The sequence below is a fragment of the Bison bison genome, unplaced genomic scaffold, assembly GCF_000754665.1.
Source record: "Bison bison bison isolate TAMUID 2011002044 unplaced genomic scaffold, Bison_UMD1.0 scf7180017864289, whole genome shotgun sequence".
NCBI classification, from domain to species: Eukaryota; Metazoa; Chordata; class Mammalia; order Artiodactyla; family Bovidae; genus Bison; species Bison bison.
The window spans coordinates 12,323,515-12,341,499 of NW_011494861.1; the positions used below are offsets into that span (position 1 = coordinate 12,323,515).

General features: G+C 46.1%; 1 protein-coding gene across 1 annotated transcript in view; it reads right to left on the reverse strand.

Moving 5' to 3' along the window:
* FHAD1 (forkhead-associated (FHA) phosphopeptide binding domain 1) overlaps positions 1 to 17,985 on the reverse strand; it is a 165,177-nt gene that overhangs the window by 64,628 nt on the left and 82,564 nt on the right. The window contains exons 9-14 of the mRNA XM_010850050.1: positions 16,891 to 16,980; positions 15,760 to 15,864; positions 11,563 to 11,670; positions 8,483 to 8,566; positions 7,581 to 7,733; positions 5,606 to 5,801 (exon numbers count right to left, since the gene is read on the reverse strand). Coding sequence (XP_010848352.1) covers positions 5,606 to 5,801; positions 7,581 to 7,733; positions 8,483 to 8,566; positions 11,563 to 11,670; positions 15,760 to 15,864; positions 16,891 to 16,980 — 736 coding nt within the window. The remainder of the gene's footprint in view (positions 1 to 5,605; positions 5,802 to 7,580; positions 7,734 to 8,482; positions 8,567 to 11,562; positions 11,671 to 15,759; positions 15,865 to 16,890; positions 16,981 to 17,985) is intronic.

Below are 17,985 nucleotides of genomic sequence, written 5' to 3' on the forward strand. Positions count from 1 at the left end.
AAAAATAATCAAACTGATCACATGGACCACAGCCTTGTCTAACTCAGTGAGACTATGAGCCATGCCATGTAGGGCCACCCAAGACAGAGAGGTCATGGTGGAGAGTTCTGACAAAACGTGGTCCACTGGAGAAGGGAATGGCAAACTACTTCAGTATTCTTGCCTTGAGAACCCCATGAACAGTATGAAAAGGCAAAAAGATAGGACACTGAAAGATGAACTCCTCAGGTCAATAGGTGCCCAATATGCTACTGGAGAAGAGTGGAGAAACAATTCCAGAAAGAATGAAGAGACGGAGCCAAAGCAAAAACAACACCCAGTTGTGGATGTGACTGGTGATGGAAGTAAAGTCCGATGCTGTAAAGAATAATATTCCATAGGAACCTGGAATGTTACGTCCATGAATCAAGGTAAATTAGAAGTGGTCAAACAGGAGATGGCAAGAGTGAACATCGACATTTTAGGAATCAGTGAACTAAAATGGACCGGAATGGGTGAATTTAACTCAGATGACTATTGTATCTACTATTGTGGGGAAGAATCCCTTAGAAGAAATGGAGTAGCCCTTGTAGTCAACAAAAGAGTCTGAAATGCAGTTCTTGGGTGCAATCTCAAAAATGACAGAATGATCTCTGTTCATTTCCAAGGCAAACCATTCACTATCACAGTAATCCAAGTCTATGCCATGACCAGTAATGGTGATGAAGCTGAAACTGAATGGGTTCTATGAAGACCTATAAGACTTTCTAGAACTAACACCCCAAAAAGATGTCCTATTCATTACAGGGGACTGGAATGCAAAAGTAGGAAGTCAAGAGATACCTAGCAACAGGCAAATTTGGCCTTGGAGTACAAAATGAAGCAGGGTAAAGGCTAACAGAATTTTGCCAAGAGAACACACTGGTCATAGCAAACACCCTCTTCTAACAACACAAGAGAAGACTTTACACATGGAAATCGCCAGATGGTCAATAACGAAATCAGATTGATTATATCCTTTGCAGCAAAAGAGGAAGAAGCTCTATACAGTCAGAAAAAACAAGACTGGGAGCTGACTGTGGCTCAGATCATGAAATCCTTGTTGCCAAATTCAGACTTAAATTGAAGAAAGTAGGGAAAACCACTAGACCATTCAGGTATGACCTAAATCAAATCCCTTACGATTACACAGCGGAAGTGAGAAAATAGAGTCAAGGGATTGGATCTGATAGACAAGAGTGCCTGAAGAACTATGGATAGAGGTTCGTGACATTGTACAGAAGGCAGTGGTCAAAACCACCCCCAAGAAAAAGAAATGCAAAAAGGCAAAATGGTTGTATGAGGAGGCCTTACAAACAGTTGAGAAAAGAAGAGGAGTGAAAGGCAAATGAAAAAAGGAAAGATATACCCATCTGAATTCAGAGTTCCAAAGAATAGCACAGAGAGATAAGAAAGTCTTCCTCAGTGATCAATGCAAAGAAATAGAGGAAAACATAGAATGGGGAAGACTAGAGATCTCTTCAAGAAAATTAGAGATATTAAGGGAACATTTCATGCAAAGATGGGGACAATAAAGGACAGAAATGGTATGGACCTAACAGAAGCAAAAGATATTAAGAAGAGGTGGCAAGAATACCCAGAAGAACTATACAAAAAAGATCTTTATGACTCAGATAATCACGATGCTGTGATCACTCACCTAGAGCCAGACATCCTGGAAAGTGAAGTCAATTGAGGCTTAGGAGGCATCACTATGAACAAAGCTAGTGGAGGTGATGGAACTCCAGTAGAGCTATTTCAAATCCTAAAAGATGATGCTGTGAAAGTGCTGCACTCAACATGCCAGCAAATTTGGAAAACTCAGCAGTGGCCATAGGACTGGAAAAGGTCAGTTTTCATTCCAATCCCATAGAAGGGCAATGTCAAAGTATGTTCAAACTATGGCACAATTGCAGTCATCTCACACGCTAGTAAAGTAATGCTCAAAATTCTCCAAGCCAGGCTTCAAGAGTATGTGAACCATGAACTTCCAGAGAGTCAAGCTGGATTTAGAAAAGGCAGAGGAACCAGAGATCAAATTGCCAATATCCGCTGGATCATCAAAAAAGTGAGAGAGTTCCAGAAACACATCTACTTCTGCTTTATTGACTATGCCAAAGCCTTTGACTGTGTGGATCACAATAAACTGGAAAATTCTTCAAGAGATGGGAATACCAGGCCACCTTACCTGCTTCCTGAGAAATCTGAATGGAGGTCAAGAAGCAACAGTTAGAACTGTACATGGAACAACAGACTGGTTCCAAATCGGGAAAGGAGTACGTTAAGGCTGTATATTGTCACCCTGTTTATTTAACTTACATGCAGAGTATATCATGTGAAATGCCAGGCTGTATGAAGCTCAAGCTGGAATCAAGATTGCCAGGAGAAATATCAATAACCTCATATATGCAGATGACACCATCCTATGGGAGAAAGCGAAGAGGAACTAAAGAGCCTCTTGATGAAAGTGAAAGAGGAGAGTGAAAAAGCTGGCTTAAAACTCAACATTCAGAAAATGAAGATCATGGCATCTGGTCCCATCACTTCATGGCAAATAAATGGGGAAATAATGGAAACAGTGACAAACTTTATTTTCTTGGGCTCCAAAATCACTGCAGATGATGACTGCAACCATGAAATTAAAAGATGCTTGCTCCTTGGAAGGAAATCTGTGACGAATCTGGACAGCATATTCAAAAGCAGAGACATTATTTTGCCAACAAACGTCCATCCTGTCAAAGCTATGGTTTTTCCAGTAGTCATGTATGGATGTGAGAGTTGGACCATAAAGAGAGCTCAGTGCTGAAGAACTGATGCTTTTGAACTGTGGTGTTGGAGAAGACTCTTGAGAGTCCCTTGGACTGCAAGGAGATCCAACCAGTCCATCCTAAAGGAAATCAGTCCTGAATATTCATTGGAAGGACTGATGCTGAAGATGAAGCTCTAATACTTTGGCCACCTGATGCAAAGAACTGACTCATTTGAAAAGACCCTGATGCTGGGAAAGATTGAATGTGGGAGGTGAAGGGGATGACAGAGGATGAAATGGTTGGACGGCATCACCGACTGGATGGACATGAGTTTGAGTAAGCTCCGGGAGTTGGTGATGGACAGGGAAGCCTGGTGTGCTGCAGTCTACGGGGTTGCAAAGAGTTGGACATGACTGAGCAACTGAACTGAAGATCCTATCCTTTCCTGAGACCATAAAATCTACAAGGGCTGGGATAGAGCCTGTTGTCTCAGCAATATTTTATTATGAAGGAGTTCAGATTCACAGTAAAGAAGGAGGAGTTTTATAGCCAAGATCTAGATTCTACCTGTTTTTGGCCCCATTATATCTCTGCCCAGCATGGTGCCTGGTATCTAGTAGACCTGTAATAAATCTTTGCTGAGTGAAAGTGGTTCATATCCTTCCACATCTCAGATGATAAAGATAAGGTGAACAATATTTATGTCAGCATCATTTCTGTGTGTGAAAAATTGGAAACAACTTAAAGGCCCAAGATAGAGAACTGGCTAAATAAATTACGGTACATTCTACATAGTGGGATTCCTTATCATCAGCGACAGCAATGATGTGTGTATTGACATGGAAGGGTGTTCCTGATGTACTGTTAGGAACAAAACTAAAGAAAACTGGGTATGACGTTATTTTTTTGTAAAGTTAATAAATCAATAAACATTTACAGGTAGAACCTATTCTATGATAGGTACTCTTTTTAAATACTTTAGCTATATTAATGCATTTTAATCCTCACAAGAATTCTATGGAGTGAGTATACCCTATTATCCCCATTTTACAGATAAGGAAACTGAGGCACAGAGAGGGGAATAACTTGCCTAGACTCACATAGCTCTTTCCATGGGAAAATGCCTTGGAAGTTACACAAAGAATATGACAGTGTTGACAATATCAAATACTGGCAAGGCTGTGAGGCAACAGGAACTCTCACTCATTGTTGGTGGGAATGCAAAATACAGTCACTTTGGAAGAGAGCTTTGTGGTTTCATTAAGAACTAAATGTACTCTAACCACATGATCCAGCAACTACAACCTTGGTATTTCCTCAAAGGAGTTGAAAACACGCCCACACACAAACCTGCATGTGGATATTTATGGCAGCTTTATTCATAATTGCCCAAACTTGGAAACAACCAGGATGTCCTTCAGTAGGTGAGTACATAATGGAACATTGCTCAGTGCTTAGTCACTCAGTCAACCTCTTGGCTGCAGCCTGCCAGGCTCTTCTGTCTATGGAATTTTCCAGGTAAGAACACTGGAGTGGAGTGGGTTGCCATTTCCTACTCCAGGGGATCTTCCTGACCCTCGGATCAAACCCTTGATTCCTGCGTCTCCTGCATTGGCAGGAGGGTTCTTTACCACTGCGCTACTTGGGAAGCAATGGAATATTATTTGGCACTAAAAAAAGAGCTGTCAAGCCATGAAAAAACTTAGAGGAAACTTAAGTGCATATTACTAAGTAAAAGAAACTAATCTGAAAGATCGTATGATCCCAACTATATGATATTTTAGAAAAGGCAAAAAACCATGGTGACAATAAAAAAGATCTGTGGTTGCCAGGGACTGGAGGTCGGGGAGGAAGCACAGAGGATTTTCAGGGCAATGAGACTATTCCGTATGATATTATAATGGTAGCTACATGTTATCACACATTTGTCCAAGCTCAACTCCATAGAATGTACAAGAGTAAACCCTACACAACACTTCAGATCAACTACACTCCAGTAAAATTAAAATTAAAAGGAGTGAACCCCAAAGTAAACCTGATCGCTTCCCTGATAGCTCAGTTAGTTAAGAATCCACCTGCAATGCAGGAGACCCTGGTTCGATTCCTGGGTGGGGAAGATCTGTTGGAGAAGGAAAAGGCTACCCACTCCAGTATTCTTGGGTTTCCCTTGTGGCTCAGCTGGTAAAGAATCCCCCACCCCAACAATGTGGGAGACCTAGGTTCAATCCCTGGGTTGGGAAGATCCCCTGGAGAAGGGAAAGGCTACCCACTCCAGTACGCTGGCCTGGAAAATTCCATGGACTGTATAGTCCATGGGTTCACAGAGTCGGTCACGACTGAGCAACTCTGACTTTTCTTTTCAATGTAAACCATGGGCTTTGGGTGATTACGATGTGTCCATGTAGGTTCATCAGCTGCAACAGTTGTGCTTCTCTGGTGCTGATGTTGATAACTGGGGGGCTGGGCATGAGTGGCGATGGAGGGTACCTCGGAAATCTCCATATCATCCTCTCAATTTTGCTGTGAAACCAAAACTGCTCTAAAAACAGTGTATTTTTATATGTATGTGGTAACTTCTAAGAGAGAAGATTTGGCATAATTTTGCTTCTTCCTACTGCCTCTGTTACATCTCGTTTTTCTCCAGCAGTCATGTCTCACTTGTGTATACTCTTTTCCTGGAACATCACTTCTCAAGTGGTGAAACGAAGTTAAGTCTGGAGAAGGGAACGCTTGGCTGCACACCCAACAAGAAGCCTCCCTCAACAGATGTCCCATCGTGATCAGATTTGACGCGACATTTCAGTCATGCAACTACAGGAGAAGAAGGCTGCCGTTACCCTTGTTGGAGCTGGAGAACTGGATGCCCACGTCTTGGAGGAGGTGCTCGGTCTCCTCCAGCCAGGACAGCGACAGGCGCAGGATGTCCAGTGACACCTTCTGGAGCCCCAAGACAGGTGGGCTCACCTGCAGGTGCTGCAGGAGGCTGACCTCCTTCCTTAGGTCGTTGCTGCAGCACGACATCTTCATGCAAGCCTGGAAAGAGATGAGGTCGTGAGGAGCCAGGCCACCGTTGCCAGAAATAGCACCCGGCCGCCGTGACCTGCAGAGAGCGGGGTTCTTGATGTGTTCTTGAAGCAGGAAGTGCCCTGGGATGGCCCACTTCTAGTTGCCTTTTAGGGTGGGGGGACGAGGGGGCAGCTTTTATTTTGTGTGCACTTTAATTGGGACTTTTGATGGTCAAAGAGACCCTGTGTTTACAGACTTAGGGAATGAATTTATGGTTGCTAGGGGGATAGCAACCCCTTATGGAGGGAAGGGATAGTTAGGGAGTTGGGGATGGACATGCACACACTGCTATATTTAAAATGGATAACCAACAAGTATCTACTGTACAGCACATGGAACTCTCTCAAAGTTATGTGGCAGCCTGGATGGGAGGGGAGTTTGGGGGAGAATGGATGCATGTATATGGATGGCTGAGTCACTTCGCTGTTCACCTGAAACTACCACAACACAGTGTGTTAATTGGTTATGAAAGTGAAAGTGAAAGGCGCTCAGTTGTGTCCGACTCTTTGTGACCCCAAGGACTATACAGTCCATGGAATTCTCCAGGCCAGAATACTGGAGTGGGTAGCCTTTCCCTTCTCCAGTGGATTATCCCAACCCAGGGATTGAACCCAGGTCTCCCACATTCCAGGCGGATTCTTTACGAGCTGAGCCATAAGGGAAGCCCAAGATATAATCGGCTATATCCCAATATAAAATAAAAAGCAAAAAAAGGGACTTCCCTGGTGGTCCAGTGGTGAAGACTCCGTGTTCCCAATACAGTGGGCTCGGGTTTGATCCTTGGCCAGGGAACTAGATCCCACGTGCCACAACTAAAAAATCCCATATGCAGCAATGAAGATTGAAGGTCCCACATGCTGCAAATAATCTCTGGTGCAGCCAATAAACAAAATAAATAAAATAAATTAAAAAAAAAAAAAACAGAAAAAGGAAGAGATCCCGTGTTTAGGTACAGGCAATTCCAAAGCCAAATTGCCAAGGACAATTTGGCTGAAATAAGAACCAAATTTGGCTACAAAATTCCTGCTGAGATCAACACATAAGCTGGTCAGAAAGTCCAATTTCCTGACTTGAAAGAGTGCTGACAAGCCAACATTCAGACAGACTCCCCAAATAGCAGCTGCTTATTTCCAGAGAAAGCAGAAGCAGCTGCCTGCTCTGATAAAGCTGGTTCTCCAGGTGGGGGCTGGGAGGTGGGGGGTGGTGGTCGGTCAGAACCAGTCTTGTCTCCTCCAGAGTCAAAGGCGACTAGGGTAAAAGCAGCCTTTCCATTGCTGGGACAAAAAAGAAAAATGAAAATAAAGAGCAGGATGTTTTCTTGGTTTCTCTGGAAATAACCCAGGGCTATTTTGAGGGCAAGAGGAGAAGGGGGCAACAGAGGATGAGACGGTTGGATGGCATCACTGACTTAACGGACATGAGTTTGAACAAACTTCAGCAGACGGTGAAGGACAGCGAAGTCTGGCGTGCTGCAGTCCACGGGGTCGCAAAGAGTCAGACACGACTGAGTGACTGAACAACATTTCTTCCCCTGAGGTCCAGGGGCCTCCCAAAGGGGAGCGTCAGGCAGCTTTTTCTTGGCCACACCAAGTTCACCCGGGAGGCAGTTTTTGAGGTCCTTTGTTTTCTACCTCAAACAGATCTCTCCAGCAAGACAGAAGGTGGGCAGAAAAGCAGAGCCAGACTATCTCCTGAACAAGGAGCACGTGAGCCACGGGGGCACGGGTGAGAAGCGGAGGAGGGCACCTGGCAACTGTCTAAGGCCTTCTTCAGCCTCTCAACGCTGTCTGTGACCTCCTCGTGTCGGCAGAGGCCGAGCTGGCTCTCCTTCGGCAGGGTCCACTTTTTCTGCTGGAAGTTGATGTTGTCCTCAGTGACCTGGGTGATCTTCTCTATTAACTAGTGGGGGGAGAAAAAAGACTGACATCGCAGGGTGGCTCTGCAGGAGGGGCCCTGGGTTGGGGGAGGGCATGGGCTTGAGCTCCCATCTCCGCAGGGTTGGGGAGGGAGGTCCTGGCATGTTTGGGTGATGGCTCTGGAGGGAATGTCGGCTCTGTCACCAACAAGGGCACGTTCCCCGGGATCAGAGATGATTTTTAAGAGCCAAAGGCTTGTCATGTGGCCCCGCGTGTGTTCTAGATTCTTCGGAACTCTGAGAGTGATTCATCACGCTGAGCCTGATGCTGTGGGGCCCGAAAGAGAAGGCTAGGCTATCTGAGAGCAGACCATGGTGTGAATTTTTCACCCGCGTGCCGACACAGGGTTGGAGGGGACAAACGGAAGAATAACAAGTCAGTCCTTACGCCAGAGGCACAGCCTCGCTGCCAGCTGCCCTCTTCAGGAGGAACAAGCCAGGACGCCTGCCCTATGGCGAGGCTCTTTCCTCGTGGGACTAACGGAGGTGGACCATGCAGGCCTGGAGACCAGACACCGGCCTGGGTGGTTCCATTTGATTTTCACAGAAACACTTCAAGGGAGTTTCACTGGCTTTTACTCTAAAAGCCAGGAAATCCCAGAATATCGAAACAAATCTTCATGGTGTAGCAACAGTGTGAAAAATATGCGCCACCAACAAAAAACAGAAACATATGCTCTCAGTGTCTGGAGTCCCGGGTCCCTGAGGAAGAAAGTGGGGAAGAGGGACAAACCTGCTGATCAGAGACGGGCTTGTCCTGGAACGGCTTCGTTCGTCCATAGGTGGCCTTGATGACCTGACTTCTGAAATGCTCCAGCTGCAGCACAAAGAAAGGGAAGGTGATGGAATGAGTGGTGCAGCTGCAGCCACAGGGCTTCAGGAGTCACTTCCACTGCTGGGTCTGGGAGAAATTGGTTAGAAGGCTCTGCACACCATTAATGGTCACTATGTTCGGGGCTTCCTAGGTGGTCCTAGTGGTAAAGAATCCGCCTGCCAATGCAGGAGCCACAAGAGATGTGGGTATGACTCCTGGGTCAGGAAGATCCCTTGGAGTAGGAAATGGCAACCCAATCTAGTATTCTTGCCTGAAAAATTGCACGGATGGGGGAGCCTGCAGGCTACACTCCATGGGGTTGCAAAGAGTTGGTCACGACCAAGTGACTAAGCACGCCGCAAACGGATTATTAACACCTTCACCTCTCACCGGAAGGGGCAGTGCCCACACAAGAGAGGGGGACAGTAGGTTTTAATGACTTTTCAGGCATGCCCGCCTAACCCAGCGGATGCGTGTGGGCAGCTCACATACGTCTCAGGCCCTCAGAAGAGCCACTCACTGCCAATTATCCAGTGGGAAGTCTGGGGCCGGGAGCGGTCTTCCATAATTGGTACGCTGGCACCAGGCTGTGAGATAAATATTGAGGCTGTCAGCCCGAGTAAACTGTGTAATCAGCCAGGGTGCCCAGGGAGAGAAGGATGAGCAGCCTGCTGCCATTTTGTGCCTTAGGTCTTGTGTCCTGAAGATGACGCCTGCTGTATTCCCCTCAGGGTCCCCGGAGCCTGGCACCCAGCAGGCACTCAGTAAGTGTTCATCGAATGCTTGTAACAGAAATGACTGACTTGGCAGGTGTTCAAAGTCCTCGCCTTCAGTTCGGCCAGCTTTTATTGACTATCTCCCTGCTTCTGGTGTCTTCAGATTACAGTTGATGAAAGAATACAGTTACATTAGAATCAGGGCTTCTAGAATGACAAGTTCAAGTTGTTCCAGGTTCATGAGAGACCTGAGAGGCAAACAAGCCCAACCCTCTCTGGAAGTTTACCAACTTGATGGCCCTTGGCTTGGGTTTTTGGCTCACGGGCAAAAACGTGGTCACGAAAGACTCTAAGGAAAGCTGAAGGACCGTAACAGTTGGGGAATCAATGTGAATGTCAATGGGTCCCAAGACACAGGAGTTTGCTGCACACCAGGAAGTTCTGAAAAGCCAAGGAGAGGAATTATGACTCTCCTAAAGACAGCTCTGCAGTCAGCTTGCCGGGAGCCAGCTGGGTGATCTGAGGGATTCTGGGCCGTCTGTTGGTTTCATGACCAAGGGGAGGGTCCTAACTTGCCCAAGGAAGAGGTTATGTAGGCAGGGCCCCATGGGCGATGGCCTGCATCACCACCAGAGGCACACTATGGGACTGCTCTGAGTGGAGGGATAGGTCCTGCTGGACAACAGGAGTCAGTCCTGGAGTCACTTGCCTGGGGAAGGGCATGACCTCAGGCAGGGAGCTGGCTGTGGATAAGAGGGTGACATGGGAAGGCCAGGGCAGCACAGAGAGGCCTCATCCTTACTCTCTCAAGTCCTGGAGGAATCTCTGTGTCTCTAAGGGTCTTCCTGAATGAGCTCTGGCTGGAGGCATGACCAGGCTCCTGGCAAGCAGCACAGATCATGCCCTCAAGGTGGGTGTGTGCTGGGGGTGCAGAGTGCTGGCAGGGGTAGCCCAGGTGCACCAAGGGACGCCCAGAGTGGCGGGCTCTCTCCCTTGCTAAGGGTCAGTGCCCTGCAGAGAGGGGACACCGGGGGTGATGCTGTGGATGTTTGTTGAAGAGGCTTTAATACCTGCCAGGAGGCACTATCATCATCATTTAACCTGTGGGTGCTTCTGGAGTTCAGCGTGGGGGACAGTGCCCGGTCACACTGCTGGTTCAGGCTTGCATGCCACCACATGGAAGGGCTTCGGGAGCTGGGCTGGGTGGGCTGGAGTGCTCCTTTAAGGACTGTGGTTCTTAACCTTTCTGGGTAGTTTACAGACCCTTCTGAGAATCCAGTGAGTGACGAGGTGGACTCATCTGCCCAGAAAAAGTCTCTCACTGTTTCCATTGTTTTCCTATTTGCCATGAAGTGATGGGATCAGATGCCATGATCTTCGTTTTCTGAATGTTGAGTTTTAAGCCAACTTTTTCACTCTCCTCTTTCACTTTCATCTCTTTAGTTCTTCTTTGATTTCTGCCATAAGGGTGGTGTTAATGTGCATATCTGAGGTTATTGATATTTCTCTGGGCAATCTTGATTCCCGCTTGTGCTTCATCCAGCCCAGCATTTCACATGATGTACTCTGCATATAAGTTAAATAAGCAGGGTGACAATATACAGCCTTGGTGTACTCCTTTTCCGATTTGGAACCAGTCTGTTGTTCCCTGTCCAGTTCTAACTGTTGCTTCTGACCTGCATATTATTAATACTTCATTAAGAAAAGTGGCGGGACTTCCCTAGTGGTCCAGGGGTTAAGACTCTGCGCTTCCACTGCAGGGGGCACGGGTTTGATCACTGGTTGGGGAACTAAGATCCTGCAAGCCACGTGGCTTGGCCAAACAAAACAGAACAAAACAAAAACAAACAGAAAAGTGGCATCCCCTGTGGATACCGACTAGAGCGTCTGGAGACCCAGAGGAAGAAAGATCGCTCGCTGTACATGTCAAGACAAAAAAATGTGAAGGAGAAAGTGCTAGAAACGCCACTGCAGTTGAAAGGCTCAAACCCTCCCTAGGAGGGACCCGCACCGCTGGTTCACCGGGGTGGGCCTTGACCTGGGACTGGCTGGTTGGTCAGGGTCTCAGGTGATGGCAAACACTGGTGTGGGCAGCTTCCCAGCAGGAAAAGCCTTTTTAGCGACATCCACTGGGACTCGGGAGCCACACAGAGCCCTGCCCTCGGGGATAAGTGGGTGAAATTAAACCAGGCCATCCTCCTCCTCACTCATCCCTGCCGGCCGCTTGGGCGCAGGTCTCCGTGGAGAGCGGTGGGCCATGAAGGGGCTTGGCAGCACGCCTACCTGACCTACTGCCCTTTCCAAATTGGCTTTAATGAGGTTTTCTCTGTTCCCCATTTCTTGCAGCTGAAGCAATTTCCTTCTGGAATCCTCCTGAAGCTTCTCTTCAACCTGAAAGGATGATGAAAGCATGGGCTTGCTGCTAATGTGATCATCATGCCCTCTGGGGGAACTCTTCTGGGTGGGGTGGTGCTAATGGCAGTGGGGGAGTCCTTGAGGGGTAGGGACAGCTGCGGCCCTGTGGCAGGGGTCATGGGCATACACAGGGTGGAGATAAACTCACAGGGAGATACCCCTTAAGGGAAGGGGCTGAGCTCTGCACCCTGGGCTCGACTATGTCCTATCACAGACTCCAATCCCAGCTCCGTCCCTAGCAAGATGTGTGACCCTGGGAAAGTGATTTCACTGCTCCATGACTCAGTGTTCTCATCTGTCAAATGGGGATGATGGTACCTGTACTGCAGCACAGAGTTATTGTGGGAATTCAAAATATTTGGAATACTGCTTACAGGTCTGTGAGTGTGGTAAATATTGGTGTGACCTATAAAAGGTGGGTGGGGAATTTCCTGGTGGTCCAGTGGCTAAGTCTCCTTGCTCTCAATGGAGGGCATCTAGGTTTGATCCCTGGTCAGGGACCTAGATCCCACATGCTGCAATGAAGATAGAGGATCCCACGTACAGCAATTAAGATCTTGTGCAACCAAAAAAAAAAAAATATATTTTTTAAAAGGTGAACGGGAATATCTGCCATGAAGCCTCCTTCTAAGACTCCACGAAAGGTCTTTGGTCAGTGTTATTACTGGGTTTATCATCATAACTATTTGTCATCACCACTTTGAGCACACCCACTGGTGGAAACTTCTCTAGAGGCTTGCTCAGCAACGTCTATTAAGAATCACAGCCTGCAAAAGAAAGCGTTTGAAGTGCAGAAGCTTGCTTGTCTAATCCTCCCTTGCTTGGGTAACGGGGCAAGCTGAGGTGAGCCTGGGAGTGCTTGATGCTACCATCTACTGGCAAGTGTGGGCCTTGCAGCTGCTCCTTTCAGGGACACACCTAGTCATTTCAGGGACATACCTACTGAGCCCAGGGCTCTGGCACCAACAGGAAACCAGGCACATGCTCATAAATAAATGGAAAGACTTTGTGCTGAAACAAATCCCATGGGCCGTGTTGATTAGGGATCTGACAAGGGGGATCACAGAGATGTAATAAAAGACCCAGAAGAGCTCTTTGGAGCTTTCCTCTGAGTAGAGTATGCAGAGGTAGAGCGACTACCCAGCTCTGGTACCTTGGAAAAGCCACCTCTCTGGGGCCTTAGTTTCCTTCCAGATCTAAACATGCTCTGACTTGTATTTCAGCTGCATTTCCATACACCACAGAAGCCAAGTCCAACTCTGGACTCTGCCCTTATCTGTGTTCTCCACGAACAGCCCCCCATTCCCACTCCTGAGCCTCAGGCAACTTCAGGGGCTGCCCTGCTCCCTCCGTCACGCCTGGTGCTCTCCACGCCTGTCCTCCACCCCTCTCAGGTGACATGCTGGGCTGTGGCAGCTGGCCTCCTCGCCTCTAGTTTAGTGCCTTGCGTTACTGTGAGGGTTAGCCAGCTGTAGGGCAGCTCTGACCTACAGAACTTTCTACAACGATACAGATGCTCTGACTCTGTATCATCTAATACAGCAGCCACAAACCACATCTGGTGATCCAGCGCTCGAAACACGGGCTGGTGTGATCGAGGAAATGAATTTCAAAGTGTATTTAATTTTGATTAATATCAGTGTGAACAGTAGCACGTGGCTGTTGGCTACACAATGGTGATTGGCGTCAGACCAACCTGGAGTCAGCCAAAACTATGCGACTGGGCTAGTTACACTGCTAGTTAACAAGTGGTCTTGACTTTCTCATCTGTAAAATGGGGAGGATGATCTCTAGGTCATGGCGCTGTTGTGAAGAGGGAAAAGAGATGAAATGTTTGGTGGTGATGCCCAGTCCATGAGAAACTGCAGCTATTATTTTCACCATTATTAGCTGCGAATGTCACATACTGGTTCTCTGTTCGGAAGCCCTGGTAGCGCCCCGCTGCCTGTGCAATAGAGCCTGAGTGCCAGAACTAGCACAAAACATCAAGCCAGGGATTCAAGAAGCCCTGATGAGCTCTGAACAAGGCAAAGAAAAATGAATCCACACCTAGATAAATCATAATAAGACTGCTGGAAATCCAGGGAAAAGGAAATCTTAAAAGCAGCCAGAGAAAAAGACAGGTTTTGCAAAGGTGCATCAATAAGGCTTACAGATGACTTCTAAATAGAAATAACAGGAGCCAAAAAACAGCAGTGACATACCTAATGCTGTTTCTAATGTGCTGAAAGAAAAGAACTGCTATTGTAGAATTCAATAGGCAGTCAAATGTGTTTTAAGAATGAAGGTTAAATATCATTTCAAGATAGACACACAGACACATCTGCGACTGTCATCAACAGAGCTACAGTGAAGGAAAACACTAAAGGGTATTCTTCAGAGACAAGAAAAATGAATGCAGATGGATGATCAGAGATGCAGAAAAGACAAGCAACAGTAAGAGTAACGTGTGCATATGATACTGACTATATAAAAATGCCAATAATATCTTTGGGGGCTTTATTAATAACTATAGAGAGGAGTTTAGAAAATGACAGCAATGACTTACAAATTTGGAGGGGTTAAGTGAAGTCAGGGTGTTCTAAATTCACTACATTGTCAAGGAGAAGGGCATAATTATCAACTAATACTACATCTTGGTAAGTTAAGAATGTACGTTGTAAGTACTTCTGTGGTGGTCCAGTGGCTAAGACTCTGCGCTCCCAATGCCAAGGGCCCAGGTTCAATTCCTGGTCAGGGAACTAGATTCCACATGCCACAAATGGAGAGTTTGCATGCTGCAACTGAAGATCGAACGTGCCACAGTGACGATCTGCAACTAAAACCCAGCCCAGCCAAAGAAATATGTTCATTAATTAAAAAAGAATGCACGTTGTAATCTTTAGGATGACCACTAAGAGAGCAATGGAAGCGTGAAAAACTTAATTAATGTGAGATCTTTGCAAGTCAAGGATAAAATGCTATTGTCTTACTATGGTTAAAAGGATAGTAAAAAAGTGAAATGTTTCCAAGCTAATAGAGGGGGAAGGTGGAATGACAGAAAACCATCAACTCAAAAGGAGGCAAGAAAGGAGAGAAAAAGCAATATAGTTACAGAGAGTACAACTGGCACTGGGCAAGAGAGTAGATTTAAATCCCAGTGTATGAGTGATTAGATAACATAAACGGACTGAAAGTAAAAGACTGTCAAACTGGGTTTTGTAAAAATGATATGCTATTTGGAAGCTATATGTCTAAAACTTAAAAATTGACAGAGAGGACTTCCCTGGTGGTCCAGTGGTTAAGAATCCATCTGCCAAAGCAGAGGACATGGGTTTGATCCCTGGTCCCGGGACAGTCCACATGCCACGGGGCAACTAAGCCCATGAGCCACAACTGCTGAGCCCTTGCAGCCCAAAGTCCATGCTCCACACAAGAAGCCACTGAAATGAGAAGCCGGTGCCCCGCGACTAGACAGCAGTCCCTGCTCACCACATCTAGAGGAAGCCTGTGTGCAGTAATGAAGGCCCAGCACAGCCAAAAAGAAACAAATAAATAAAATTTTAAAAAATTAACAGAGAAAGTATGAAAAAAATATGCTATGGAAACTCTAACCAACAGCAAGCCAGTGATGGTGCTACATGACAAAGATGATGTTAAGGGAAAACACTACTAGAGATGAAAAGAGACACTAAAAAAAAAAAAGGGACATTTTATGATGATCAAAAGTCTTGTTCTACTGGAAGTATTAGAATTCTAAATTTATATGCACATAGTAATACAACCTCACAATATATAAAGCAAAATTTGTCAATATTAAAAGAAGAAACACAAATCTACAATCATGATGAGATTTAAGAAAAAAAAAGTTCCCAATGACTGATAGAACACAAAGACACGCACACACACAAATCAATAAGAGTATTTAAGTTGGAACAACATCATTGACAAGCTTGATTTAATGGATCAATTCTTTCCTGGGTAATTTCATGATTGAAGGCAGTGGGTCGTGGTTACACACGGGAACTTTGGAGTCTGGCAGACCCAGCCTGGAGCGGTTGCCAAGGCGACCCATCCCTGCCATACCTTGCTCTTTTCCCGAAGCGTCTTAGAGATCAGGCTCTGCTCCGTACTGCTCCTCTTCAACTCCTCCCTGAGCTTTCTCACTTCTTTCTCCATGCCGTGGATTTGCTAAGAAAGTGTCAACAGCAGGGAAGTCAACTTCGTAACTCACCTCACCCAGTTCGTTAAGGTGGAAACCTAGTCTGAGATCAGGTTAATTCTTTCCCTTGGGAGATGCTTCTACATCTTTAAAGCAAAGTAGGGTTTCTTTCAACAGATGCATTGAAAGTGCAGGGTGAGGGAAAATTTGAGTTTCCTTTGAAGATCAGCATGGATTCTGGATTCAACAGTACAAGGGACACATTCACTCATTAGATTCTCCTTCCTTGGAATATATTTTGAGTTCAGTCTAAATAGGGGTTATTTGGAAGACACCATGGGCAGAGCTTGGAAGAAAAGAACAATGAGCTTTTTCTTTTTGTTCCCATTTGAGACAGAGAATAGCAGTGCCCCTGAGAGAAGAAAATGGCCTTGACAGATGGAAAATACATGCTTAGTGATGTTCTCGAGGACTTGACTGGCGCGGAGGGTGAACATTCACATTTAGTGCTCATCTTTTCATTGTACTAATTTTTATATTCACCTTCCATACAAAGCCAATGATACATCTGCGTTTTATTTTGTTTTTATGAACTGATGTAAAACTGAATGCATCAATATTTAAGAAACAATACTTAAGGAGGCGTTTCATGTTAATAACAGAGCCCACGGCTGTGATAAAACTTGAGACAGTAGATCATGAAAATTTGGGCATCACAAGTCCAGGGGTAGGCACCATGGTGAATTTCTAGTAGCATCTAGTGGCCACTGGGCCACCTTTTGTCCCAGTCTCCAGCCCAACTCTAGCCCAGTTCCAGGGGCTGATAAGGGGCCTAGAGCCAACTGTCCATGAAATCCTAGGAGAGCATGTTTTCCAAGGTTTTCTACTCATCTCTTTGAGGCAAGCAAATCAAAGAATTACATTAATTACATTAACAGACACCCATAAAGCCCCAGAGTTTGTACTAGCTAAAGGGCCAAGGAACCCCTCCAAAGCCCTGAAGGTCAAAGTCTAGGCTTTCCATGGACACTCAGGGGTGAGGAGCTTCAACGCACAGTTTTGTAGAGTTTTAGTTCTTTCTCTTGGGCCTCCAGGTTCTCCTTCTGGGCATCTTCCTTCTTTAACTCTTCTTTCAGCACTGAGCACTGGGGAGAAAAATAACCAGGTCACGTGGGCTTGACTGGGGGCCCTAAGTCCCTATGTGCGTGCCCAAGACTGTCTTCTGCTGTTTAACTCCATCACACCCTGCATCATGAGAGGCCAGCGGAAGCACGGGGATCCTGTGGTTGTTCCTGGTTCACCCCTCTTGTGAGTTTTGACAAATAAAGTGTCTAAATTGCCCTTCAAAAGCCAGCCAACTGCACCACAGGGAGAGTCCAGACTTGCAGAGGCTGGTACTTAGTGGAGGAATTGAGCCGCTTTCACTCAGTGAGCATCGAGAGTGGTGAGGGAGGGCCAGTGAGTTTGGGTGGATCTTAGTGCTTTTGTGCAGGTTCCATCTCAAAGATACGACTGCCCTGCTGGTCACAGGGTGGTAAACAGAGCTGCCTTTTCCGAGGGCATTTTGGCAACAGATATTAAGAGCATAAGGATGGACGTGCCTTCTTTCGACCCAGAAATTCCCACTTTAGACATGTACCCTAAGGACAATGATGAGAGAAATCAGTGAATCTGTAGCTTCAAGGATGTTCTCCATAGAACTGTCAGTAACAGTGGAAAAAAAAAAAACAAGTGTTGTTTATAACAGGAGATCACCTTATAACACTGTGTACATTTAGGAGAAAGTGTGTGGCTTTTAAGATCAACGATAAAGCGTTGATTTATTAGCATGGGGAAGTCATTGTGTTTATGATTTTAAAAAATATGCATAGTGTAAATTCACTGTAAAATAACTGACTGCTTGATTTCTAGGTAATATATAGAAACAAGACTGGAAGAACCCAGAGGAAAAGTGACCTCACTCCAAGGTCAATAAGGAAGGGGAAACAGGGACATAAGCAAATAGATGCAGGTGGGAGGTGGAAGAGCCAAGCAGGGGCTGTCTTTGCATATTCCTTCTACTAAGCACCAGCTCTGCAACCCCTCCCCGTCCCCAACACACACACACACACACACACACACACAGTCCTCTCACCTAAAACAGTGAGTGC